This window comes from Andrena cerasifolii, chromosome 2 (genome assembly GCF_050908995.1).
Source record: "Andrena cerasifolii isolate SP2316 chromosome 2, iyAndCera1_principal, whole genome shotgun sequence".
NCBI lineage: Eukaryota > Metazoa > Arthropoda > Insecta > Hymenoptera > Andrenidae > Andrena > Andrena cerasifolii.
In genome coordinates this window covers 4,452,932-4,480,830 of record NC_135119.1, presented here as the reverse complement: position 1 = coordinate 4,480,830, position 27,899 = coordinate 4,452,932, and the positions used below count along the sequence as shown (strand labels likewise).

Here is a 27,899-nt window from a genome sequence, read left to right as displayed (position 1 = left end):
GACGCACAACGAATAATTTTTTTATTCGACGAATGAACGAATAATTTTTTTATTCGACGAATGAACGAATAATTTTTTTATTCGACGAATGAACGAATAATTGTTTTTTTTTAATTCGCTATTCGACATTTCGATTTAAATAAAAATTTTGTCCATCTCTGCTACCAAACCTACGAAAGTTATTCCTCTTTATTTTACCTGACTGTGAACTAATATACTGCAAAGCGGAGGCGGTGGTAGGATTAATTTTCACCCTTGTTATGTAAATTCAATACACAAATGGAGCTTTAAAATAGAATTTTATTTAGAGCATTGAAGAAAACAATTAACTTATGCTTCTACATACATAATTATCATCGCTTACCATAGCTGAAATTAAAAAATTCGTATTACAAAAACATGTAATAAATCTATAATTTTGAATATGTAGCAGAGCGTTGTCCCGTGTATAACAAATGGTAGAACAAATCGTTTCCTCGATAAAAAAAAATGACAATATATAAAGCATGCTTAGCTTGAGCAGAAGTACGCATAAAAACGCAGCGCTATATTTAATAGTATCACGTTTTAGATAAAGCCCACCAGTTTATAATAACGCAACGATACTGTTATATACATACACTTTCATAATTGATGGTCTCGGCTGACTAAATTTTGCTATTTTTATTCTGCTATTAACTATACCTACATTCAGAAAACAAAGTATGACGATTAAGTTACGCTAACGCTTGTGTACGATTATAAATAATAACAATAAATCTATTCGAAATGTACGGTACCTACTAGACTATTTTACGTTTGATTAGAATAATTTAAAAGTACTTCATTGATGCTGCTTTTATTATGTTAATTACAACATTAACACAGGAAGAAAGTGTTTTTAAACGCAATTCTGACCATAATATATAAATACTCGTGAAAAATATTAAAGAATAAATGATTATGTTACAATTCATTTGATGTATGTGTGAACCGTGTAATTTCGTTTCCTGCAATTGAGTTACTTTAAGTCACGTTTATAGCTTGTGTTATTTACATGCAAAGATATGTAGTACACATCCTTAATGATCTACTAAATTAAGGTTTCTTTATAATAATATACTGCTGCTATTGGACACGTTGCATTTATAGCCGTTTTAGTACGTAGCGATTGCGTATCGATAAAGTATTAACACGTTCGTTTCCTTGCTTAACACCTTATGCGGAACAAGGGTATTCTATAAATATTTAAGGATACACCAATGAATTATAATTAGTGCAATACACTTTCCTTTCAACATTTCTTTATGGTTATATGTATTTTAGATTTATTTAATGGTAAAGTTTCAAGTATTCAGGGTGAACATAGCATTAGTACTTAACCGAAATTATATATTTATCTGAGAGGACATGTCACTAACAAGGGAGGTATAGAGCTTAAAGAGCCAGGCTCTCTTAAATTAAGTGTACGCAAATCTTCCTCCGCCTTATTGTTTTTCAGCTCTTGTTGCGTGTACAAAAATTTATTCCACTCGTCAATTCTTGGATGTGCTAAATGCTGTATGTAAAGAAACATATATATTAGTCCTACCTAACCTTTATCAAATATATTAGCCCTTTGCGGTCGTAATATTACCGGCACGAGTGCCAGGGATGTTATTTAGGTAGCAGGATCTATTTACTTACACTTACACTTATCACGGTCACATTATGCCGATTACACGATTATACTGAATGGTTTGTATCCATTTTATGCCCCATACAGGGTGGACAAAGTAACTTGATCACCTTAATTTCCGTTACTACTGTATAAGTTCAAATTATCTTTTTTTAAACCTGGGTTTAGATGGGCATACAGGCTGACTATAATATATTTTCTGTAAGTCATTTTTTTTCATAGTTTTCTAGGTTACCTTCAGTTTCTTAACTGGAACTATGGCTACCATGTGTAAAATCATTAACCCAGGACAGAGAGCATTAAAACTCCGGACATTTCCACTTGAAACCCGGACACTTTTAATTATTTTATACATTAGGTACGATATACCAAGACAAAAACTTTAAAGTATTTATGACTTTTTGTGCGAGCAGCTTCGAAAAACCCGGATCACTATAGAAAATCCCCCCCGGACGCCCTAAAAAAAGAGGACAAATCCGGGGAAACCCGGACGGATGGCAGCCCTAACTGGAATCCCATAATTTTTTGCCGCTTATATTTTAGCGAATAAGGAGACTAATTCGGCAAGCACCGCGACATATTTTTTATATCGTTACAACTGAAAATATGGTGGGAAAAAGTATTTTTTCGACTGCCTCAACTAGGTTTAATGAGGGATTAGAGCATCTAGAATCAGGGTTAGACCAGAGAAAATCCCCTAACTACCTCGTAGAGGTGTATACAGTGTCTTGAAAGGATATAGTGATGTTGTAAAGGTAGTAGAGGGCAAAGTCGGTAGAGCACTTAAGTGTCTCTTCTCAAGTCAGCATTTAGAAATGCGAAAAAATTTAAGTGCAGCCCTGTAATATGTGACCAAGAACATACGTATTGGTTTGCAACCTCAGAGAGTCCCAAATTAATTACTACATTTGTAAAAAGTACAGTAAAGGTTTGAGTTCCTAAACGCCTCTCGAGCATGATTAAAATTCCATGAACACGAATGACAGTTATCAGCTTATGACTCGACTATTGGGTAATGAGTATGACCCAAAAATACACAGGAGCGAGACCTGTAGGCTTGTTAGAAAACGCAGTCACCACAATGCACGATTGGAGGTAGGTGTAGGTTTATGCCTAGATACTGTGGGTAGCTTCGACACGTGTGCAATACTAAATGGTACTTGGTACTTGGACCCGAAAACCACAACTTTATATAGAGAACTGTTTCGAAATATATTACGCACTCAAGAAAATTATAAAACGTAATTTTCGTTTATTCCTTATAAGCTTGTGGCTTGAGATCGACAGCGAGCTCCCTGCCAGCTTACATCGTGCTCACTCTCATTTTTGGCAAGACAACAACTCGTTCGATCGCTTCGTATAAGTACTAGAAATGGTGGGGATACCGATGAGCATATATCGTGAAGGGCAAACAGCGAAAGAATAATGTACTGTAATAAGATAGATTTAAATAAAATAAATTTCATGAATTTTATACAATGGTATTTAGTTAAACTTACGGTTCCCGTTTATCAAACGATAATAATTCCCATCAATGGCGTAGGCACTGATACCCGAAAGTATTGCGACCGCAAATGGTTAATATTATCTTACAATATAATGGTATAACTAAATAATTTAAACGAATATATTAGTACAACGAAGGTAAGTACTTTGAATTAGGCATTATTTCGTTTACCATTGATTAACAAAAAAACTGTATAAATTAAATAAAAAAAATCTTACGTTATTAGCAACTGGAATAAGTGTACTAAATCATAAAAAAACTACGAATCCGTTATTTCCAGAATTACTACAGATACACAACAATATATTTCCAAGTACCACTGTGTCCGAATATTAATGCGGCTCACTGTAAGTGGAAATGGACTTACCTCAGCAACATCGTACACCCAAATCTTTCCAGTATCATCGCCAACTGTAACATGCAAACCGCTGGGAGTCCACGAAACTCTGTTAAGAGCTGGGCACCCATCGATCATAACACTAGCAGTAGGCACTTCAGTATCTTGATTTAGATTCCATAAGTCTAGTCTTCCTGAATCGTCTACAGCAGCGAACAATGCCGGATGGGTCGGAGACCATGCAACGTTGTAAACATAATCTCCATTATGTTCGAAGGAGTATAGAGGTTTGTTCAGCCTAAGGCTCCACAGCTTAATCGTCCAGTCGATGGAAGACGTTAAGAATAAATCCGAGAAATCTATTCCACCCTGAACAGCATGCGCGCTAATTCCAGTAACTGGTCCTTGATGACCTTCGTAATAAGTTTCTAATACGCCAGCTTTCGTGCCGTGACGACAAGCTATTAAATAAACGAGGAAAATTATAATGATTTTTGTGGACAGAATAAGATAAGCGTACGATGAATACTGTCAAACCTCGATTATCAGAGCGCTGATTACTGGAATTTTTAACCACCAGAACATCGCTTATTGGAATTTTTAATTATCAAAACACCGATTATCAGGTTATTCGATTATCGAGACTCCGATTAACTGACCGTTCGATTATCCAAAAATAATTTTTGAGGAAGGAAAAGAAATTCGTACGGAGTATTCATTTCGCTCACATTTTCACTTCCCAGAAATCACTATTCTTTATGATACAGTCTGTGTCTTGAGCATTGTGTCGTAAGCACAATGTATATTTAGTATTTATATCAAAATGTCACTAGAGCAAAAACATGTCGTCTTGTTCCTAAACTTATCCAAAGCTACTACGCACATAAAAGGAGGTATGATGAAAGACAAGAGAAAGGCGGAGAATCTCGACAAAATTTGAATAATATCCTCAACATACATATACTTAAGGGGGAGGCCTATATAGAAATTTTCGAAAAATCGATTTCTCGATTTTTATATTTTCTTGAAGTACAACATCTTGAAAATATTCCCTGGATGTGTCAAGTTAATCCGACCAGAATTGACAAAGTTATACGCGTGTAAGTAGGTAAGTGTTCCTCGGTGTAGCGCTCAGACCCAAACCTTTAAACGTGTTTTCCTCAAAATCATGTTTTCAAAGTCGGTGACACACATAACTAAAAAATTAATGAACCGATTTACTCGAGGCTTTGCAGGCTTATTTTAGAGTTAACAATTTAAGTGTTATCGGGAGCTTTTGGGGAAGTTTGGAAAAATTATTTTATTTTTTATTATGTGTTTTGCGTGCTTATTTGTAAAAAAGAATTGCTAAATAAAAAATATTTAATTATCTATGTAAGTTAAGATTCTTTTCATTGTTTTCGTGGTGAAGATCCATATTAATAAGTATTGTCAATAGTTATACAAATATATCTATTTTGTGTTATATCATTTTATATTTTATGCTCAGAACAGTTTTATTTGCATATATTTTTTATAATGCTCGATTAGAGTTCAAACAAATTTTGTTTAGTAATGTTTACTCTTATATTTTCAAGACCTCAAAAAATTACTGTACATTACCGGGAAACCGATTTTGATTGAAAATTTTGTCAAATTACCGGTAATTGAAAAAGTCGGTAAATTTGCAACCCCTAGTCAATTCGCAACTTAGAAGGATTCGTAAACAAGAATGGAACGTGAAGGGAACTGTGATGTTTTTGTTAAAAGCGCCCTATTTTAGTTGAGTATTAAAATGCTTGGCAATAAATACTCCATCCTTTTTTTCGCAAGACATCCAGTCATTCTGTGATCCCCAAAATTCTATTGTTCGAACACCGGGACCCATTGATTTAGATAATAGAGGTTCGACTGTAATTATATTAAATGTAATTAGAAGAAATATTTACCAGGGTATACAGTTCCATCTTCACTGCCTACAACGAAATTGTTAACGTCGCCATGCGGAAACGCTAAACAAGTAGCAGCGATTGGTTTCGATTGTTTAGTATGCAGCTCTAATGTCTCCTGTGGTTGCGACAACATGTCTAAACTCCATGAGCACAACTTTCCATCGGTCGAAATACTTATCAAATTATGTGCGTTTTGTGCTCCAACAACGTTTAGACAGTAGACAGGATGCTGAGGACAGAATCGTTGTAAGATTAGTAACATTTCAATGTAAAATGACTGTTAAACTTATCATGAAGCAACTTACGGTGTGCGCGCTTGCTGACAGTGGAGTACGTTGAATGGGAGTTCTCTTTTGCACTCTATTGTCCCAAAGCACAATTTGCCCAGAATAAGTACCTCCCAAGATTAGATTAGGGTGAAATCTCGCGAATGTGGCCGACAATACCGGAGACTGACAGTGGAAAATGAATTCGGGGGTTGTTTTCTTGAACTTTGTGTTCCAAATTAAGCAGACACCGTCAGGGTCGTTTGGTGTGTCGTTATTATTGTTGTAAGAAGCCGCAAGAAGTTCTGGGAACTGAGGAGACCAATCCAATGAAGTCACGCAGCGGTTACGTGACCATCGCTCACAGAAGAACGACCGATTCAGCCACAAACGTTGATGGCTTTTCTCGTCCCTAAAGAAAATGCGAGTTAGGAGTGCAAGCAACCGCTAACCTTTTGCGCCCCACCTTATTCGCTCGTCGATCTACCAGAGGTAGGGTAAACGATACAGTTATTGACCAGGGTACAGTAGTTGACCACTTTAAATTTCTGCCGCCATAGTCTAATGAACATGCGCGCTTCCGCATCAATGATGCACTTTGATCAGAAAAGACGGTTCCACCTTTCGTTTCAACCAAGAATCGACGATTTCAGTACAAGCATTCCGCCGTGAGATCGTCGAAAAGGAAAACGTGTAATTTCAACTCTCAAAGAAGGTAAGGGCTTAGCGGGCATCTTTAGAGCGGCGACTTGTTTAATGACTGTGTAATCATTGTTCAATTTTGTTTGCCGTGGATGCCACTGATCACAATAGGTGACAAGGGCCCAATGTTAACATTCGTCATACGTCCAGGCGTGGAGAACGTGATTATGCTGTGTTTTGGGGGGTGTTCAACTGGTTCGACGAATGCACAGTAGTACAGTTATTGACCACTCGTAATTTTCGTGCTGAAAGACTGCGATGAAAATTGATTTAGATCTTTGGAGGCACGGGGCAATGTGCCCTGCTTTTATATGGTTTCGGGTGTGCACCTCCGATGACTTCTGATTTTTCATTGGTTCGGGGGTCGGTAAGATAATTCGGAGGTCAAAGGCGCTTGATGAAAGAAAAAAATGAAAAGCAATAGAAGAAAAAGAAAGAGGCTAAGAGAAGCAAAGAGAAGAAGAAGAAGAAGAAAAGAAAGAGCAGGTGAGAGAGAAATCTAAGAATAAAAAAAAGCCAATGAGAAGCCAATGAGACCATGGCAAAGTGCACGGCGTAAGTCGTGAAGGGTGCACATGAAACTCACCCTGCCCCAAGACAATATGTCTTTGATCTTGATATGGTGACAGATGGATTTAATAAAAATAATTTTAGAGTAAAAAGTATGCCATTTTCTTTTATATTCAGTAAGTGGTCAACAACTGCACCTAGACCTGTCAACAACTATGCCCCGACCGGTCAGTAACTATACTTTTGAGTTATGTTTCTTTATAATAGCATAACATCGAAACTACTGATTTGTTTTAACATTTCTTTGGTGTTATAATCATCTTCGATACTTTTTTTTCGCCTGGTATAATAAAATTTCATTTATAAAATTCAAGTTACTTATTCCATAGCGTTTACCTAAACTGAAGCTCTTAGGTGGTCAACTACTGTATCGTTTACCCTACTGTTACTCAACGCGGTTTTGACTGTTTGCAATATGCTTATTAGAAACTACAAATGTCTGCACGATGTATGTCTTTTGGTAAAGGGGTTAAATGTTATTTGTCTTCACTCACATTCCATCTTCCCCATCTATAGTGCCAGTATAATCCGTATAGATATCGACGGACTCTCCTAATGCCCTTTCCACAATCCTACTACTACGATCAAGAAACCGTTGAAAGTCCTCGGACAGTATAATCATCTGTTTCTCCTCTTCACTCAGCTCTCGTACTATAAATTCGTATTCGTATGGATAATAGTAACGTAACAGTAGATTCATTTTATAAATAGATACTTTTAGAATAAGTGAGGATAGTTTTAGATTAAGAATGGGTCACGGTAGTGAGGATAACTTTAGAAACTATAACCGAGATATTTTCAGCTGAGATTTCCATAACGACTCCCCTAAAAAAATCTTTACTACACTGCGTTCCATATAAGAGTGTACCAACGCCCCTTCCGATTTGCGACCGATCTGCGCAGCTCCCACGGATCGGACACACGCGATTGGTCGTAGCACTGTCGCGATTGGTCGCAGCACTTTCCCTGCCGGTTTACTACCAATCAACAGTGTATCCCTGCGCGAAACGAGTACGCTCTAATATGGAACGCAGTGTAGTGTACCTACCTACTCTTTACTATCGCCCTAAATAGCAGAGTTGGGCATGAACTAAATAAAACATTATTTAAATAAAGGATCTAATAAAATGTTACTTCAACTTCAGATTACTGGGCGAATGAAGTTCATTTTTTTATTTAACTTTATTCGACACATGACCAATCTTTTTTTTTTAACTTTTATCGTTATTCGAAATTTTTCTTCAAATAAAAAATTTGTCCATCTCTGCTAAATAGTTTTAATTAATAGAAATGATTTTTCTAAACCTCTCGAAATTTTGAAGATAATGTATCATTTACTTTAGAACAAACAACTGGTCTATGTTCAGGATTAATAATTAGGGAAAGAATTTCACTAATGAAGGTTACGGTAAGACGTTGTCACTTATTCCAAATATGTATTTACCTTCTACAGGCTTCTCCTTTTCCTTCTCCTGCTCCACTTGCGTAACGGCAGGCTGCACCTCTTTAACTTGCGGCAAACCGTGGGGAAGGATTCCAGGAGGAAGTTTGCTTTGGAAACCATCCATATGCGGCAAGCTGTTCTCTTCATCTTCGGCTTGACCATCGTCAAATGTCAAAACTGTGGTGAATAAGCTGGTTTCGCCTCGAATACCCTAACTTCGATACATCTATCTACCTCTGGCAAATGCCCTACTTGATCACTATTGAGTGAACTTTATAGACACCTTGCACACAATACTCTATGCAGCATAACGTTCTCACGAACCTATTGCACCAGCATACGTACAGAACAGAACAGAATGATAGAATGTGACGCGCGACCTCCTCGCATACGCCTGCGATACGTGTTAGATGTTACCGGATTTGAAGTCTATGCAGCAAAACTCGCACGACTGCGTGCAACGAAGATCTCTCTCGTTCGTATACTAATGAAAACAAGATCAAACATTCTCGCAACTAAATAAACAGCAAAAGCGTCAGGTTTGAGAATAAGGGATGCAACTCTCTTTCAAAAGCTCTTGTAAAAGTGTATTAAATTAATAAAAACGTAACCGATCAGAAAATGGGTAATCATACACAGTCTTGAACAACACGGTTAGAGGGTTGGGGGTTGCATGCATTGTTGTTAGTTACATAAGAAGGTGGTCTGCTTGTTGGTGGATTAAAATGAGTAGAAATTAAATTTTCGTAGAAAAACATTTGCGACTGTGATCGAAATTATCTGATACGATATCTCTCCACCCTTTGTTTTAGTATGAAACGCAAGTGAAGTGAAAGAATGAGCCAAAGAAGGTGGCCACTTTTAGGCGAAGTGTATGTTATGTTATGACGCAACGTTAACTGATCATCTTTTTGATACCACTATCCATTAGCGAACTGAAATTATTTTCTTCGTGAATTTCGTCAATAACAACAACTGTATCGCAATGAAAACAAAACGATAAATATAAAGATGGAGTGGAGGTATATTAACGCAACTTCCCAAGTCTCATGCAGCATCAAATGAATGTGTAACTTATATGTAATAAAAAAAAAAACATATCAAGGTAATCGTGTGAAATTATAATTCGAATGTGTAGCTGTGGAACAAACAAATACTGTTTGAGAGTAAAATGAAAATGATAATAGTAGATCATCCTACTGCTTTGTTCATGCGTTGCGACGAACAGTAATGAATAATATAACATCATAAATATATATATATATATATATAAATATATATATATATACGTCTATACATGCATAATAGATGAAGCGAACATTTTTACAATTACATAACAAACCATAAAAACTACCTAACACTCTAATGATTTATCAAGCAATTTTTAGTTGAAATTAATGGTTCAAGTTCCCTCCTTTCAGTGCATATAGAGATGACAAATTAACAAAAAGGAACAAAAGTCGGATGAAGATTACTGTCAAACGCAATTTTGTGAGAAGTAAATATAATTCATATATTCGTGATCTAATTAGGTAGAGTGAATCGTCTCTAGAGAGGATTACCTACCTGTAAATTCGTCCTCCCATTCTAAACCAGGATTTAGATTGTACTCGTCTTGAAGGAGGGAAAAGAAAATGTCAATCAATCTTGTGTCTCATTATGTTAGTTGTGTTTGTTTCTAATTTCATGTCTCTCGTAGAAACTTGTTGATGTATGCCACAGCAGTGTGTATATACCCAATCGTGTAATAAGTATCATTACTACTTATAATATAGATACATAACACAGACGTATGTATGTGTGAGCTACAGATACGAGTACATGTACTTACAATTGGATAATACTAGCAATTGAAATTCTACGTATGGTCTAGCCGTTACAATTCCCGTTCCACGCAAGATACATCAACAATTAACCAGAAAGATTGAAACGGTAATATCGAATCAATTATAATAAATATACCTATAAAACATGCATATTGTATACCCTATCGACGCAATTATTTTCATCAATCAACTGCTCTAAAGGGATCGACGAAAAATATTAAAATTCTTCCAAGTATTTTAGTCCCATTCAGATGAAGCGTTTGTACACAACTATAGTGGTATTAAAGTTAATTCTACAATCCACTGTTAAAATATTACTGGAAACACTGACTAATTACAAAAAAAAACGTCGTTCTTCAAATTTCGATCCCTTTAGGTGTTTTAATAGAGTTCGTTTAAAAATCCACATACGTTTATCATAATATGTCATTTGATTTAGTATAACGACACTAAATTGAAAAATTCCTTCATTTGAGTAAATAGCATTGTTCGTCAAAATAAACCCATTCTAAAACTCAATATTTATAAATCTTGGGGGAAAAACTCCAATTGTAACGAAAACAAAAAACGAAGGCAAGGAAGAATTCGTAAAATTGAAATATTTTAATTAACAGACTGACATCTCCGACTTCGAATTTGCACGAGTACGTTTCTTTATGTAACGTGAACCGTGGACTGTGATTCGTTTTTGGAAGTACGCAAGAGAATGGTCTTCCTTGAAATTAAAATTCTCCCAGAAGAGCATTTAAACAATTCTTGGACTTTTCGTTGGATAGATATATATTTGAAATGTATATGTATCATCTTTATAAAATGTACCTCTATGCAAAAATATTATTCTAATGTTCTCTAATTAATTTCCTTGCTACGTCGTCTTCACAAAAGAAACGTGCTGTTAAGAAGCAACATCTGCGAGTAATGTATGTATTCATACTAAATAATTATTCTCCTCTGAAGCAACAGTAAATTGACGTTTTGCGACACTAAAAGCTGAAGCCACAGAACCATTTACCGAATCCTTTTCCCTATTTTAACACGAAGTTCATGTATAGCATTCAGCCACAATACGGCCCCAGCACCGCAACACCATCTCCCATGTTAGTACGCCGTACATGTAATCCCAGAAATTACCGAAACAACCATAATATCGCGCGGAGAACTCTGGAAGGTGCGTTAAGTTGTGACAAGATTTGCCAATGGATATTTATTCATTAAATATTTGATCTTTCAGACAGTCCCTGTTTCAAACAAAATATTGAAAATCTGGCAAATAAATGCAGGTTTAGAAATACCAAATTTTTCATTGCAAAACATGCTTTATATCAATTTGTTTATCCAAACGGTATTTCAGTGTATATAATAACGTTACTTCTAACAGAATGACATGAAGAATAGAAATAATTCTTGTAACTGATATTGATTTTGGGCATACAAATTAGAAATGTTAATAAATTCGTATTAATTTTAAACAAATTGTTGAATACTCCAAAGGTAGTCTGTACATATTATAAATATGTTTATTTAATTCTGATTGTAAAATATATATAGATATTTCAATATTCAATATTTCTCTTAAAATAAGTACACTGTAATTACTGCTCTTAAAAAAATTATAACAGTGTTATGCAGACACACTTCGCAATAACTTAATACTTTAAAAATAGTGTTTCAATTATTACTGTATATTCAGTAATTTTAATAAAAATACTCGAAATCCTTTTCCTACTTTTAGAATAAAAATTTGTACAATCTGTTGATTTTTCAAAAATCGTAAGGTCTGTATACAGTGCATGCCTTTATGAATCAGTAAATGCCAAAACATTTCCGTTTGAGAGTCGGGATGTCAGATAAATACTTAAGAAGTAATAAATACAGTAACTAAAGGTAAATACACCCAATGAAAGTAGATCAACATAAACAGTAAAAGAGCCAAAAAGTATAAAGCAATTTATAACATAGCAAAGACATATTAGGTTCTGGGTGGAGAGTCATTTACACTTCTGTATTACTCATAAACCTTATTGAAATTTAGAAATCAATAACTCTTACTCTCTTTGATATTACACCTTTATATTCGTCAGTACGAGAAAGAAAGAAGAGAGAGAGAGTGCATTCTCTAGTTCACTAATCTCTGTAGAAAATGAACCACTGTAATGATTCTCTTACCTTGAAAATTTTGTTTAAACAAAAAAAAAATTTACATTTGCTTATGAGATTTAATTAGAGAACCATCTGATTTGTGTAAACCTAATGCTCAGAATTTACTTCTCACTTGCACATGTCTGTGCAGTATTAATCCTAAAGAATAAACGGAATGAAGCTAAACCTAAGTCTGAACCTAAAACTTGTTGAAAACCAAGAGAAATCATAACTTACCGTAATAGTCGAATGCATGAGCTGAGAAGGGGAGGGAAAAAAATTGCACTTGGTTACAATCTCAGTAAGAATGCACTACACTAATAGCACCTCTCTACACTCAGACCATACGTTGTTTATTAAAGAAAATACGGTTAATTAAATGTTTAAGAAAAATCAGATAAAAGAACACAACACATAGTATTGTTGCATAAGTCATGTAAAGACTTTTAAAAATTAACAACTTAAAAATATATTCCATTCACATTGACTTGTTTTGAAGCATTTACAATTCTTTTATTTCTTATAAAGTCCGCACACCTCTGTGTGTAGCTTCGTTGAAAAATTTCGGTGTTTGCAAAACATTATTTTCTGTAAACGTATATTATACCGAAGGTCGAAAAGAGTTGGAATTGCAGTTATATTAAAAAAAAAAAAGGAGGGGGGAAAAATTTTATCCGCTGAATGTAGTTAGGTGAGTACAGATTTGTAAATTTTTATATCGTGCGGTGCTGTGATTCCTACATGTAAGAGGAAACATACATATTCGATGATTCTTATGTTATTGAAACATTATTCAGTTACTGTAGTTTCAATCCTTAACATAATTCAACACTTTCTTTCAAATGTATTCTAACACTGACTTTAAGTGATGTGTTATTGACTACCTAACAGAAAATAAAATAACATTCGTGTTATGTGACTACCAATGGATGCTTATGTATAAGTACAGTTTAATATCTCACTTACATCCCTTGTCACACTTATGCCCACCCCCCTAAGTTTCCCAGAAACAAACCTCCCTACCAATTTTAAGAACAACAAATTTTGTTAGAACATTGAGCACCAGTCTCTAGTGCGCTGCGTTTGGCACGCTACAGCAAATAAAACAAAAACGATAATCATCGCAAGAATATCTGTGAGAAATGAATTTCCTTTTCAACATTAAAGAAAGCATCAACACACTGGATCTCTAATCTGTTACGATAACTAATAGAAATATAATAATGCTGCTTTCTACAAATGTTCATACCCATCAATTAAAAAAGAAGCATCAATAGTAATTAATTGGTTCGTTTGATAAGTTTAATACTAGCACGCATGAGTCAAGGTACATTGACTTTATGTTGCAATAATTTCCACATTTTCCCAACAAACAGGACGCCTAAAGTTAATGTGGTACATAATTTTGATAAACTGTTAGTACATAATTAGATTATGTAAAGCGTGTTAGAAGCTTGTCTTTTATGCAAACAAATACATATCGTACATAGAAGTAAATGGTGAATGTATATCGTAATGCAACAAAATCGATTAAAATCTCAACTGAAATATTCTTCTGAAATTATGCTTACTTTGTGCCTTTGTTTTCTAATGTAGGAATACTTTGAAAAAAATAATGCGATAAATAATACCTGGAAATTCTGAACATTTCGATATACATATCTACCTCCATGTATAATTTTTTATCCACAATTAGGATTGTAGAATCAATAAAATTAAGTCATTGCTGTCCATCTTACAATATTCAACGATACACAAAAATGTAATTATGATAATTAATAGAGCCATGCCGCGCCAAAATCGATTTTTTGTCCGGGATTTTGATGAAATGGGAATATGATGTAGTCAACGTGAAATTAAAGGGGGAGGGATGGGGGAACCTCCATCTTCCTGGTTTCAAATTTATTAAAAATATACAGGTCGTCAAAATTGGTACTGTTTGCCAATTTGCGCGAAAACACACTCTATAAATGAATTTTTTTATATAAAAGCATCGATCGCACCCAGTTCGTTCTTCTGGTTTTTCGAATCGAGAATGATATGCCTTTCTAAATAAATTCAGTCTTTAAGTGAAAATTCGTTTTCAAAACATGAAAATTATAAACAAATGCTTATTTTTCAAATATCACTTGTGGATCGCATTTTTAAAAATCCGAAGAAATATGACCAGATCTTTCAAGCCTTCTCGACGAAATATGACTGTCTAGGATTGTCACCATCGAATTGACTTCATACGAAGCTATCGAAGACCGTGGTGCTACGCTGCAAGCGCTAACAAAGGGACCCCTTCAGGTTTGGCAATTTCAGAAAAATTTGATACTTAGTGTACGGGAAGGTCTTCACTCTGACATTAATTTCCCAAAGCAGTAAGACTTTTCGTTTTGTATTCGTAGCTCTTTCTCTTTCATCTCACGAGGATCTAATTTACTTCGTAGTCGTACTTTCTACATGTACTGTTTGACCTGACCAGAACTTCGGGGACACTTCGGTCCACAATAGTGTTGCTATTCGAGAATGCTTTCTCGAGAATTTCTCGAGAAATTTTATAATTGCTTATTTCTTATTTCTCGAGAAATACTATAATTGCTTATTTCTTATTTCTCGAGAAATACTATAATTGCTTATTTCTTATTTCTCGAGAAATACTATAATTGCTTATTTCTTATTTCTCGAGAAATACTATAATTGCTTATTTCTTATTTCTCGAGAAATACTATAATTGCTTATTTCTTATTTCTCGAGAAATACTATAATTGCTTATTTCTAATTTCTCGAGAAATACTATAATTGCTTATTTCTTATTTCTCGAGAAATACTATAATTTCTCGAGAAACTTAAGTCTAGGAAAAATATTATAAATCACATTTATTTTCGTAAATGAATGTATTACTAGTTAATCGCGAACGTATAAACACATCTACAATTTATAATACATCTTATTAATAACATTAGAACCTATATGAATTCCAATAGAAAATCACAGTACAGAAGATTCGATATTATTAACTGCTGAAGGTGCTCTTAAATTCTTATTTAAAAATTTAGAAAAATTGTATACTGAATTAAGTACCTAATGAGTTTCTTGTGGCTATTAAAGAAGACATATAGAAAAGAGGAGATAAGACTATTGTATCCCGTATAAAATTTTTGCATAATCCAGAATTTCTTCCAAAAGGGTCAAAAGACGCATTTTTTCATTTAACAGCCAAGATAGATATATATATATAAAACGTGAAAATATAACAGTACCAGATTTTGCCACAAAAAAGAAATAGATTCGCTGACGCTACATTAGACGCATTGTGCTATATAAAAATAAATTTCAAAAACCAAAAACTAATGTTTCCTTTGTACAAATTTTTTATTAAATAAATAAATTTACCAATTACATTTAATATCTATTTTTTCATTCACAAGTTTTGTATATATTAGACAGGAATAATGATTTACTGCTTTGATTAAGCCAAATTCGAGAAAATTGACTTCGAATTTTACCTAAATACGCGTGCATAGGTGCAATTCATAGTCAATTTTTTCGATAACGAAGCCTTTACCGAAATTTCGTCACTCTTGATTTTCGTCTTATTTTTGCCTGTTAAATCACCCCCTAGAGTATTGACCATAGGTAGAGGAACACCCTGTATACAAGGGAACTCAGAAATTTTCGAAATCAATTTTCTCGAATTTGGCTGAAAAGCGCGTCTTACTGCTTTGAGAAATTAATGTCAGAGCGAAGACCTTCACGTACATTAAGCATCAAATTTTTCTGAAATCGCCAAACCTGAAGGTCCCCTTGTAAGCTGCTAATCATACCGTTCGCATACTGTATTTGTAGACGAGGCATCTAACGATATTCGAGAAATAAGAATTTGTTTATAATTATCATGTGATCCGAACAATATTTCAATATAAAAGCATATTTATTTAAAAAGGACCAATCCTTTCCGATTTAAAATTCAAGAACATATTATACTTGATAGTTCTGCATTTAAAAATTCATTTATCTATAGAGCTTGTGTTCACGCAAATGGGTCAGAGTTGGAAATTTTGGGGGCCCGCATGTTTCAAAGAAATTCGAAATCAGCAAAATAATGACTAAATTTTATTTCAATTTCATCACCATCCCTAACGTCGAGAGCGAATGCAATTGTTTTGGCGTGGAAAGGCCAAGTAGAAATTAGCGGAACAAATGATACTGTCAGAATTGACTCTACAACCTTCACCCTTAAACGTTGATAACAATGTATCTACCTCTATTTTATACTGTTGTACAACAATTATAGGAAGGGTAATAAAAAAGAAGACAGAACATACATAGGTAGTTTGGTGCAGACCCACCTTTCCTGGGACGCCACCAGTCAATCTCAAAGTAGCCTGCGGAGTAAGAGTGAGTTGGTGTTGGTGTTGAACAGGAGGAGTAGATGGTATATGCAGAAGAAGATGCGGACAGTCCTTGTGTCCAACACCAGTTGATTTGACCGTTTGTTTCGCAAGACAATGGAATACGCGTATATTTAATTATGCCGCAAGATCAGTTAGAGGTAGTGGGATACGCATGTAACACGCAATATATCCCATGTTAATAGTAAAAACTTTTAAGCCAAGAATTATACAGGGTATCGCAGGGAGAAAGGTCAATAATTTGGCAGTTCATAGGATCGGCCATTTTGAGAAAAAAAATTACAATGCATGTGTGTTCTGTACCGAACGATCTCTGAGGTAGAGCTACTTGAATGTACAGTTGCAAAATTATTGATAATGAAAAAGTATACGGACTGTACCTAATATTTATTCAAGTGACAAATTTGTCACAGTTTATAATGAATTTTCAAAACTACCACTGTCAACATCAACGCGCTTTTCATTGTTCGTCTGACAGGGAAAGATCCCGAACCCGGAAATTCAAAAAATTCTGAGACTTTGCGAATATGTAGGGAATTTCCTCCTGATTACAACGCAATTTTGGTTTGCCTCCCAAATTCACTCTAGGAGGGTGAAATTGACCCCTTAAATTCCGGCTATTTTCCAATTTTTGTGTTATAACTGGCGAACTTTAAGATCTGCAAGTATTCAAATGATAGTCCTAATTAAAAGAAGTAACTTTTGTCTTGAAACTATTTTTTTATCCCTTACAGATTTCGAGTTACAAAAATAAAATCAGAAAATAGCCGAATTTTCGGGGGTTAATTTCACCCTCTTAGAATGAATTTGGACAGCAAACAAAAATTGCGTTGTAATCAGGAGGGAATCCCCTACATATTCACAATGTTTCAGATTTTTTTGAATTTTCGGGTTCGGGATCTTCCCTTGTGAGTTCATCTTAAAGTTCGTTTCGTGTATCCACTTTTCTTTTGTAAGCTTCAAACTTCACTTGACACCACTGTTCGTCAAATTGAAAATACTGCGCGCCAAACATCGGAAATAGCTCGGAATAAGACGTGTGAACATGTAAACTTTTTTTTAAAAAAGTTTAGTTCTTAAAATGATCGATACCATTACCTCCCATAATATTAAACCTTTCAATCTGATATCCCGTATAAGTATACATGGAAGAAATTATATTATTAGTTTAAACAAATTTCATATTTTGATCAATAACCCATAGTAAAGTAGGTGGTATGGAAAAAGGAGTATTATAAAAACCATACATTTTGTTAGTTTGTAATTTATTGTTATAGTAGTGAAAATAAAAAACGAAGCAAATCAAAAATTGAAAATTGTAAAAGAACTAACTGAAATTGCGGGTGAATGAAATGGAAGTATGAAATACAAAAAATATATGTAGCTGCCACCACCAGGAAAAACAATACTTGTGTCCGTAACCTGATTATATGTTAGGTAAGTGTTATCCATATCTACTAGTGTACTTCCTACATAAAATGTAATGTTTATGAATAAAGTTGTCAGGAAATCTTCTACTTTATTGTTGAAATACTTCGTTCATGAAACGTGTTATAATGATCAGAGTATTTGATGGTATCATATCAAGCCATGGAAATGCAGAATGTTTCATTTGGAGATACATAATGCTTTTTCTTTAAAATAATACGAAAATTTATTGCTTTGTCAACAGTATACTACTAAATCGATACTATAATCAAAATATCATTTATCACTGTTATTAACATCAATGCATCTTTATTGGAAATTTGTAATTTGAAATAAGATTTTTCAAATTTTAAAGGGCCGTCCAAATATTTCATATTTTAAAAAATAAATGGTTGTATTCTTCAGACAACTAAAACTGTCATAATCAATAGCATGTATTGCAATAAACAAAAACCTTCTCAGTAACTACTTTGTCTGTTCAAAAAGTGTTGAAAACTGTTGATGATTCAACGAAAGTTAACACACACAATGAATAAATAAAATGACAACAGTGCTACAAATAAGTAACATGCCATTTGTATATATATACATATAATATATATGTATACATATATATATATATTTTGAGAATATGTAAGTTTCCTCATTAGCTAAAATTAATTATAAAACACAATATAAGAGAATGAATCATTTCTTATCGTTATCACAATAAAATCAATGTTATGAGTAGAACAAGTTGTACTGATATGACTGATTGTGAATCACAATCAATGTGTCTTACTAATTCAAATATTATACAATACTGTTAATACTTGGTAACCGCATTACAAAATTATTAATGATGTAATGTCATTAATAGCATATACTCAAACATTTTTTATTACCATGTACACCACCCACTTTACCATATTCAGTCAATATGTTAAAGGAACACTACGAACATAAAATGTCCAGATACATACAAAGGTGACATTTCTCTGAGGACACTTTGAATATGCCATACATTTGTAAATTTTTAGTTAAATTTAATCCTTTGCATTATTATATACATAGCACGTGTATTTGAAAATTTAATTCCTAAGAATGTTTATAAACATTAATTCTTAGGTATCATCTATAAATGTTTCTGTTGTCTTTGTAATTTTACTAGAAATTAGAACAGGGGTGCACAGGGAGCCGTTTTTAGCGCCTAGCTGCGAGCAACCCGCCTGTCCCGTTGCTAAGGTCAGGGGCCAATCGACACGAGGTTTGAGGGTAGGGGTGGGGAGGATGTGTGGACCCTAAATGTAAAATTCTTGCTTCGGGAATTTATTAGTTTCCAAGATATTAATAAAAAAACTTTTAGTATTTCTGTAGACTTATTCCGACACAACGCGTTTCACTTTTTAACTTGTTCCGGATATTAGTATTGGCTGGGACTAGATTAGCCCGGGGGGGGTGGGGGGCGCAGGCTTGCAGGCGCGTAAAGCATGATAGCGAACCGATGTGAGTTTGGAGTTTGGAGATTTGTACCAGAAACTTCTGGATGCGATCCATCATATTATACAGGGTGGATACCTATTACTCTACTGATAGTCAATACTCTAGGGGGTGATTCTACAGGCCAAAATACAACGAAAATATAAAATACAATTATTTAATATGGCGCTTTGTTTTAAAAAAAAATTGGTTCTGAATTTCAGCTAAATAAGACTGTCTTTTAGGCGCCTGAGGGGCACACGGAGTAAGCGGAACGCGTCCTGCTGTTCGTAGAACAGATTGGTGGGGGGTAGGATAGACCCCGTTAGGGCTACGTGTATGCAGTTCAAAAAAATAATTTGTAAAAGAAAATTAGTCATTTTTTATTGATATTTCGGAAACTAATAAATACCCGAAGCTACAATTTTAGATGTAGGGTCGACACCCCCTCCACACCACTCCCATCAAACCTCGTGTCGATTGGTCCCTGGGGCCATTCGGAAGAATATCTGAGAACTGCAGTAGTGTATATAGTTGGGTTCAAGTCATACCAAATCCATGTACACTACTGAAGTTCGCCTCACCGATTCTAACCTTAGCAACGGGACAGGCGGGTTGCTCGCAGCTAGGCGCTAAAGACGGCTCCCTGTGCACCCCTGAATTAGAACATAAGGCCTAGCGCATACTACCGAGTACCGAATGATCGTCGATCGGCTTTAGTTAAACGGATTTCCTCAATGTCGTGAATGGTATAGGATTGTATCGAAGCGAGCATAATCGCTCATTCACTCAAAATACGATCAATTTGACACTCGCCTGCTTTTTGACAAAAAACATCATCCTTGATCGACATATCATCGACTACACAGTCAATCACTGACCACTTAGTCGATGGTTGTCAGTTACTTAACACATTGTGTAGCGTCAGGTTTGATGAAATACTATTTCAAATCGGCCAGGCCTTTCCGAGTGATCGCTTCTATCAAGAAAGATTTGCCCAGCTCGCTAAACGTTTTGAATACATGCGGACACTAATGAACCTTTTAATTTCTATGTGTTCTATTAGATCTTCGTGGTAGTGTTACAAGCCGGGGCCTTAGCAACGTGACTCTACGCGTAACTGTACAGCTCTTCGTCAAGGGTTGAAGTTACAGGGTAGTTCCCAAATGAGTGGGAGATTCACTAAAAAATCTGTATATAAGGAAATCTTTGGGAGTCCTCGTGCCATTCTCCTGTTTCTAGTTGCTATTCAGCTGGTCGAAATCATACTCCCCACGTTACTTGAGATATAACGGAATGAATTCTAGGGCGCATTCCTGTCTCAGACGCGAGCTCGAGAACGATTTGAGAGAGGGAAGAGAAAAATATTCTCCGTATGTGACAGTAGTACTAATGGCCTGGGATGTTTCCTCGATGAAAATAAGTCCATATACGATCTAATTCGGATTAGTTTGAAATATGCATGATTTAAATCAGGAAATTCTCGCCGATCCACTTGCAACAGTATTTTGAAGATCTAATTTAGAATGTAAACATTACAATTTTTATTGCAACATGACTAGATGATTTTTCTTTTTTTTTTTGTAAACATTCGAGGAATGTCGAACAATACTATCGATACTTTCTACAAAATATGGTCGTGAAATCACGCCAAACAGGTGCACAGGATGCAAATTCCTAGGCGTGAAAACACGCCAACGCCACTCAAAATGTTAAGGAAAAATGTCGCTGGATAAGTTTAATAATTCACCAATTGAAAGTATAAGAAGTTAAATATTCTCTTGAACAATCTTTCGCTGTACAAGAGTATAAGGACGCTAACATTTCTTTCTTGTTTTCTTCTTACTTTCTCGATAAATTAGTGCAAAAACGAAAGCCTTTGTGTTCAACATGTCACTAAAGTGCAAGCCGTCGAGGGTCTATTGATCGAAATTTTGCGCAACGTGCTCGATTATTACTTGACTAGATTGTTTAGTCTGTGAGAAATCGCGAATGTTGCTCGATTTAACTAAACAGTTTAGTCGATAGAAAATCGATACTATGTGCTAGGTCTAATGTTGTAGGCGAAAGCGGTAGCAAAATGCGTTATCGAATTACAGCAGTTTAATAATATTCCCGATGTTATTAAATCGATAATTCGTACGAAACCAAATACGGTGAACAGAAATACATATTTATTTGGAATCTAAGTGCCGATTTAGGGATCGTCGACTCTATTACAGACGCTTATACTGAAATGCTTTGAAAATACCTTTCTCATGATTAAGATTAGAATGAATTCTCAGTTACGCAATATCAACATTAGAATACAAAGGATTAAATATCAATGGCAACAAATCTATAAACCATGTATTATAGTATCATAATATATTTCATTAAGACATATGTTTCTAATATTAACATCTAATTTTTACGTCATTTAATCAACAATAGTATGACGCATGTTCTAAAAAGTTGATGTCTAGTAGGGCTGTTCGAGTACTCGAATATTCGAGTAGCTTGAACTTCGGACCGAGCCGAGCCGAGTACTCGAAAAAAGCGAGCGGCTCGAATAGAACCGAGTAGCTCGAATAGAGCCGAGAACTCGAATTTTTTCTAGCGGCTCGAATAAAACGATATTATATCGGTTCCATAACGGTTATATATCGGTTTTATACAAGTAATGTATGTATCGGTTACGCATCGGGTATGCATCGCACGTTTCAAAATATTTACGAACAATATCACACTTTGTGAATGGAAATTCTATTTATTTATAGGGTTTTTTTTATCGCTGAGCCTCACTATCTGGAGTCTCTCTTTTCAAAAGTTCATTGGATGCAGAAAGAACCGAAATGAAAGACAGCATCTGTAAATTAAGTATTGAAAAGGGAGACTCCCGATAGAGAGGCTCAGTGATGAAGGATCTTATAAACAAACGCGAAGATCGATTCTTTGGGTCGGGGGGTTTAAGACCACTGGGCCAGAGCTGTATTCCTGAGCCAGTGGCGAGCATTTCGAATTTAATACAAAAATAATTATATTTCATGACAATTGACGTTTTCGTCCACGAGACATTGTGTTCGGTTAAAAAAAAATAAATAGTTAAATAATCTAAGTCGTAAGTTTGTATATATTAGGAAAGTTATTGCTATTAGTGTTAGCAATACTTTAAATTAAGTGGTAAATTAATATTAGTCGTAGTGCCCCAGCCCATAGCAAGAGTTTACTGTATAACCGATATATAACCGCTATGGAACCGATATAATTTCGGTTCTGTAGAACCGGAACCGAAACCGATATAGGCCAGAACCGTTTTCACTCATAACTGTTTAAAGATTATTTGGTTTTATAACTGTTTTGAGAACCGAAACTGATATCATAACTGTTTTCAACCCCTGGTTCTAGGTTCTATTCGAGCCGCTCGAAAAAATTCGAGTTCTCGCTTTTCTTCGAGCTACTCGGTTCTTTCGAGTCGCTCGCTTTTTTCGAGTACACGGCTCGGTACGGTTCTTCGAGCCGAGTCAGGCTCGGCTCGCTTTTCCCGAGTACTCGAACAGCTCTAATGTCTAGTCATTTACAAAAAAAAAAGCAACATACAGTGCAGTCAATAAATTATATAAAATAAATACAGTGACTCACCGTCGTGGGATGTGTGCGTTGTCTGAATAGTTTGTGTTTGCTTATTGTAAACCACTGGTTCCTTCGGTGGAATATTAGTATGCGCCACGGACACGATCGTGAGTTCCCGATTTCTTCTCCGCCCGGCACTATTATGGAATAACAATGGAAATAGTGCGTTGCAATTGCGAATATATACTTTTTAACCATCGGACACCGGATGCTTGAGCAGAGCGCGGGGTCCGAATGCCGGGTCATTTTGACTCAAAGTGAAAGTTCAGACATAATTGTACATTTTAAAGCGAGGTTTTCTAATAAATTTTGTTGTCATTATTTTTTACCGTTATATTATTATTTTTTAATATCTGATCCAACAAAACTAGAAAAAAAACTATATATATATACGTATAATATGCATGTACACTAGGCGCCAGAATCGGCTTCCTTTCGGAAATTTGGCAACGTTGCATGTCACTAGAACCGCTGAGTTATGCCTAGTGGCATGCAACGTTGCCAAATTTCCGAAGGCAAGCCGTTTTGACGCCTAGTGTACACATGTATAATTTTTAATTTTTTCTTCCGAACTCTGAAGTTCTGGTTCAACAACACTAGTGCAACTACCAGTTTCATCTGATGATGATACTACTTCATTATTATGCTCGTTTGTATTTTCTATAACTTCCATAAATGTACGACTCATTATGTACTGAATTTTAGGCACACTTTCTTTGCTACTGCTACACTGAATACTGAGACGCTATATCCGTTGCGTATCCACTACGCGACGGCTCCATATCGAAACTACACAGTACAATATTACACGTGCAATTTAGCACACATCAGAATAGTGCACATACAATTTAGAACACATGCAATTTAGCACATTTTTTTAGTGCACATCAGGATAGCGCACAGCAAGATTTCACGCACAACCATCTTCTCGTCGCTGTCGACTGTTTCTCAGCCGATGGTATTAGTATTGGTTGGGGCTAGATTAGGGCGAGGGGCGCGCGCCCGCTCGCGGTCGCGTAAAGTATGGTAGCGAACCGATGTGAGTATGTGTTAAACTCGGTAATTCTAATGCTAACCCTCGTCAGATGGCACAATTTTACAACGTTAACAGACGGCAGAGGCACAATTGCACCCTCACATATTTTATATGAATATTCTCACTGCCGGTATAATTTGTACGATAAATTGATAACACTTAGCCTCAATGAAAATCAATAAAAACAATTCCCAAATTTTCTTTCATAATGTAAATTATCTATTTTTGTACTTTTTATATAATGAAATAACATTATCATTAAAAAAAATCGCATTCTTTTCTTCTTGCATTATCTTCATACAAAATATATGAGGGCGCCATTGTGCCTATGCCGCTGTTATGGATGCAACCCTCGACTCGACCCCCTATCTCGGAAGGGGGTTAAGATATTTTTCTGAAATTTGGTCTATATTATCTAGACCAAAAAATTACAGATGTCACGAAACTTCAGCCCTCCCCGGCTTCTCGAAAAAAGGTTATCGCAATTTAAAAACGCAAAAGTTACAATTGTACCTATGCCATCTGACGAGGGTTAAGTTATGTTTTTTGCGAATATCTCGTAAACCAAAGCCGACCACCAAAAAGTTTAAAGGAAAATGTTCAGAATGATGACCTTGACAACAATAGCGATATTGACCTCATCGCGCGGTACTTGTAACCGCAGTCTCATTTTGAACAACCCCAAAGTCACATCGGTTCGCTACCATGCTTTACGCGCCCGCGGGCGAGCGCCCCCCCCCTCCCCACCCTAACCTGGTCTAGCCCCAACCAACACTAATACCGTCGGCTGTGAAACAGTCGACGGCGACAGGAAGATGGTTGTGCGTGAAATCTTGCTGTGCGGTATCCTGATGTGCACTAAAAAAATGTGCGTTAAGCTGCATGTGTTCTAAATTGCCTGTGTCCTAAATTGTATGTGAACTATAAATCGCATGTGTTCTAAATTGTATATGCACTATCATCTGCACACTATTCTGATGTGTGCTAAATTGCACGTGTAACATTGTACCGTCTAGTTCTGATATGAAACTTATGTGACAATGTCGCTTTATCATTGTTCATTTTAAAGCGAAAAGACGATCCTCGACTGTTGTAGCAGGCGAGCTACAGGCCGGGTGAAAATGACCCCGCATTCTGTGTACGAGGGTTAATATTAATCGCCACTGTTCCCCTTATAAATACCTTTGAGCAGAATTTATACTAGACGGCTGCAAACTAGCATCGGGTGTAGCGTTGGCACTCTGTTCCGGCGTCAACGAATTCATACTAGATAAGCTGGATAGTACGTCTGGAAAGAAAATAAATTGTAAACAAGTGAATGCTGATTAAATCGCAGAAGAAAACTGCTTACCTGACACGGGTGCTACGCCCAAAGACGATAGCATGGCATCCAATTCCTTGCGATGATCGTCATCCGCTCCCGCGGCACGGACCGTGGCATCTTCAACCTTCGATGCGAGAAGTACAGATAAATTTAAACGCGCAAAGAATGAGATTAATAGCGACACATTTAAATGAAGATATCGTACATCTTTCTGTTCTTTTTCCCTTCGGCGCCTTGCCTTCTCTTCTCTCATAACAAGAAGCTTCACCTTTTTCCTCTCGATCTCTGCTTTTCTATTAGGCACCATTTTTGCTGCTTTATTAATACCTAGACACTGTTGAGAAACATATTAGCAGGGAATAAAATATGGAAAGCCGGTAGATGCTTTCGGAACAGATTATTGGCGGTCCGGAGCCTTTGACAGGTTGACGAAATTTATTAACGGAACTTCAATCGGGTTTAGTGCAATTATTGATTTCTGTCCCGTGACGTCAGTTTCTAGAGAATCTCTAAGGAGCCGTATTGACGAACCTATGTGCGAATAGTGGATTCTTACGGCCGTTAAAAGACACAGAATTTCGTCGTTGGAAACCGTGAAATACGAAGAAACAACAGCAGAATTTCTGTGTCTCGTTGCAGCATCGAACGGGTTCGTCGAAAAGTTTTCATCTGTCATTCGGCAGTATCAGGATAACGAATTGATTTAAAGTTTTCAGGCTGTTGCTCGTGGAACTTTGGAAATATTCACCTTTTGTGTAACAACAAATCCCACAAATTTGAATACCAAAACTGCTGCAGATGTCGATTTCTACATCATATATCTGACTCACCCGAGACGGAAAGCTTTTGCATCGCAACAACAGCACCACCTTAACGATAGCTTGTACTAACGGAATAGTCAATCCGCTTGCTGTGCAATTTCCTGCACGTCCATATTTGTAAGTTGCGCACATGCGCAATAGATGGCGGTGATAGAAAGTTCTAGTAGCGACTGAAAACCAAGTTCCAATGTGATGAGGGAAAAGATGGGAATTTGCATTTTGTCGGAAGTTCTCTGGTTGTATGCAGAAAAACAATTTGCTTAGTAGATTATTTTTTGGATGCAGTGGCATATCATATATGCATACCGCATAGAACAGGCCTGACATCCAATGCGTTTTTCTGTCCCGGATTTAGTGGGTCCTAGGCCGGTATTCATACTCGCTACTTATTCTTAAGAAAATGCTTAAGCATGCGGCATCCTTTACTAGCTACTGGGTTAGTAGAGGATGCCGCATGCTTAAGCATTTGCTTAAGAATAAGTAGCGAGTATGAATACCGGCCTAGGAGCACCTTACCATTTTAGTGTCATGTGCAACGTTACCGAGAAAGTCTTGAAACAGATTGTAACACTACGCGTGGTGGGAATTAGAATTCATCGTGGATAAAATTAGGTTATACGAAACCCGCCATTTACAAATGTTTATTTTCGAGTAACAATTTAAGGATGCATCGGACGTACAATATTAGACAAAAGTATATGAAATTTGAAATATTTGAATATCTATGTCTTACGCATAGTAAATCTAGATGTAAGAAACTCGAACAATACTTAGAGTCTTATTTTTATTCCTAGGAAGGTATTTTTCACTTTACAAATGCTTTCTCAAGCATTGTTTGCTAAACTTTTGGCAGTGAAAATGACCTGAATTCACAATTTTCTTAAGTTATAATTTATTTCTTTAAAACGGTGCAGTGAAAACAATTGAAACTTGGCAGATATTTTCGTCTATCCATATATTACATGTAAAAAAAAATTGAAAACATTGGTACTATTTCTTCAACATTTTTTCAGTTGTTTTATCTGCCAAGGTCGTCTCTTTCCATAAGAGTACGTGTAAAATCAGTGAAAATTAAAATCGTTATAACTCAGCAACCATTTAATGAATTTGTTTAAAATTTTTAGAGCACATCAGAAAGATTAGAAAGAACAATCTCAGAAATTTTCATCGACTTGGCACCATTTTGAAGATAGGTCCAATACATCCTTAAGTGGTCAGTCCACTGTGAAGTCATTTTTTAGGATTTATTTTTTAGTAAACGGAATGTCCAACGTTAATAATTTGTTGCCTAGTTATTAATACACTTATTGACAGTATAATAAAAAATCTATTTCAAATTTTTAACAGTTTTTTTTAAATATATATCGCACTAATGTGAGCGCCTTGAGAAAGCGATGCAGTGCTGGTGCAGGTGATTCCGGGAGAACGGCGCATTTGAAA

General features: G+C 35.7%; 1 protein-coding gene across 21 annotated transcripts; it reads right to left on the bottom strand.

The window, feature by feature from the left end:
• Window positions 1-282: 282 nt before the first annotated feature.
• Sw (cytoplasmic dynein 1 intermediate chain short wing) lies at window positions 283-26,765 on the bottom strand. 21 transcript variants are annotated; one of them, XM_076807264.1, is made up of 14 exons: window positions 26,469-26,765; window positions 25,844-25,972; window positions 25,666-25,762; window positions 25,497-25,602; window positions 23,288-23,415; window positions 16,718-16,831; window positions 12,617-12,637; window positions 9,981-10,028; window positions 8,415-8,567; window positions 7,465-7,621; window positions 5,738-6,110; window positions 5,430-5,661; window positions 3,532-3,962; window positions 283-1,537 (listed from the first exon to the last, which is right to left on the bottom strand). In XM_076807264.1, exons 1-14 carry the CDS (start codon window positions 26,748-26,750, stop codon window positions 1,376-1,378), a joined length of 2,433 nt encoding a protein of 810 aa, XP_076663379.1. In that variant the 5' UTR covers window positions 26,751-26,765; the 3' UTR covers window positions 283-1,375. The 21 variants fall into 21 exon arrangements, with proteins under 21 accessions (XP_076663379.1, XP_076663387.1, XP_076663378.1 ...); XM_076807272.1 differs by having other exon boundaries at window positions 16,718-16,753; XM_076807263.1 differs by lacking the exon at window positions 12,617-12,637 and having other exon boundaries at window positions 16,694-16,831.
• Window positions 26,766-27,899: the final 1,134 nt, after the last annotated feature.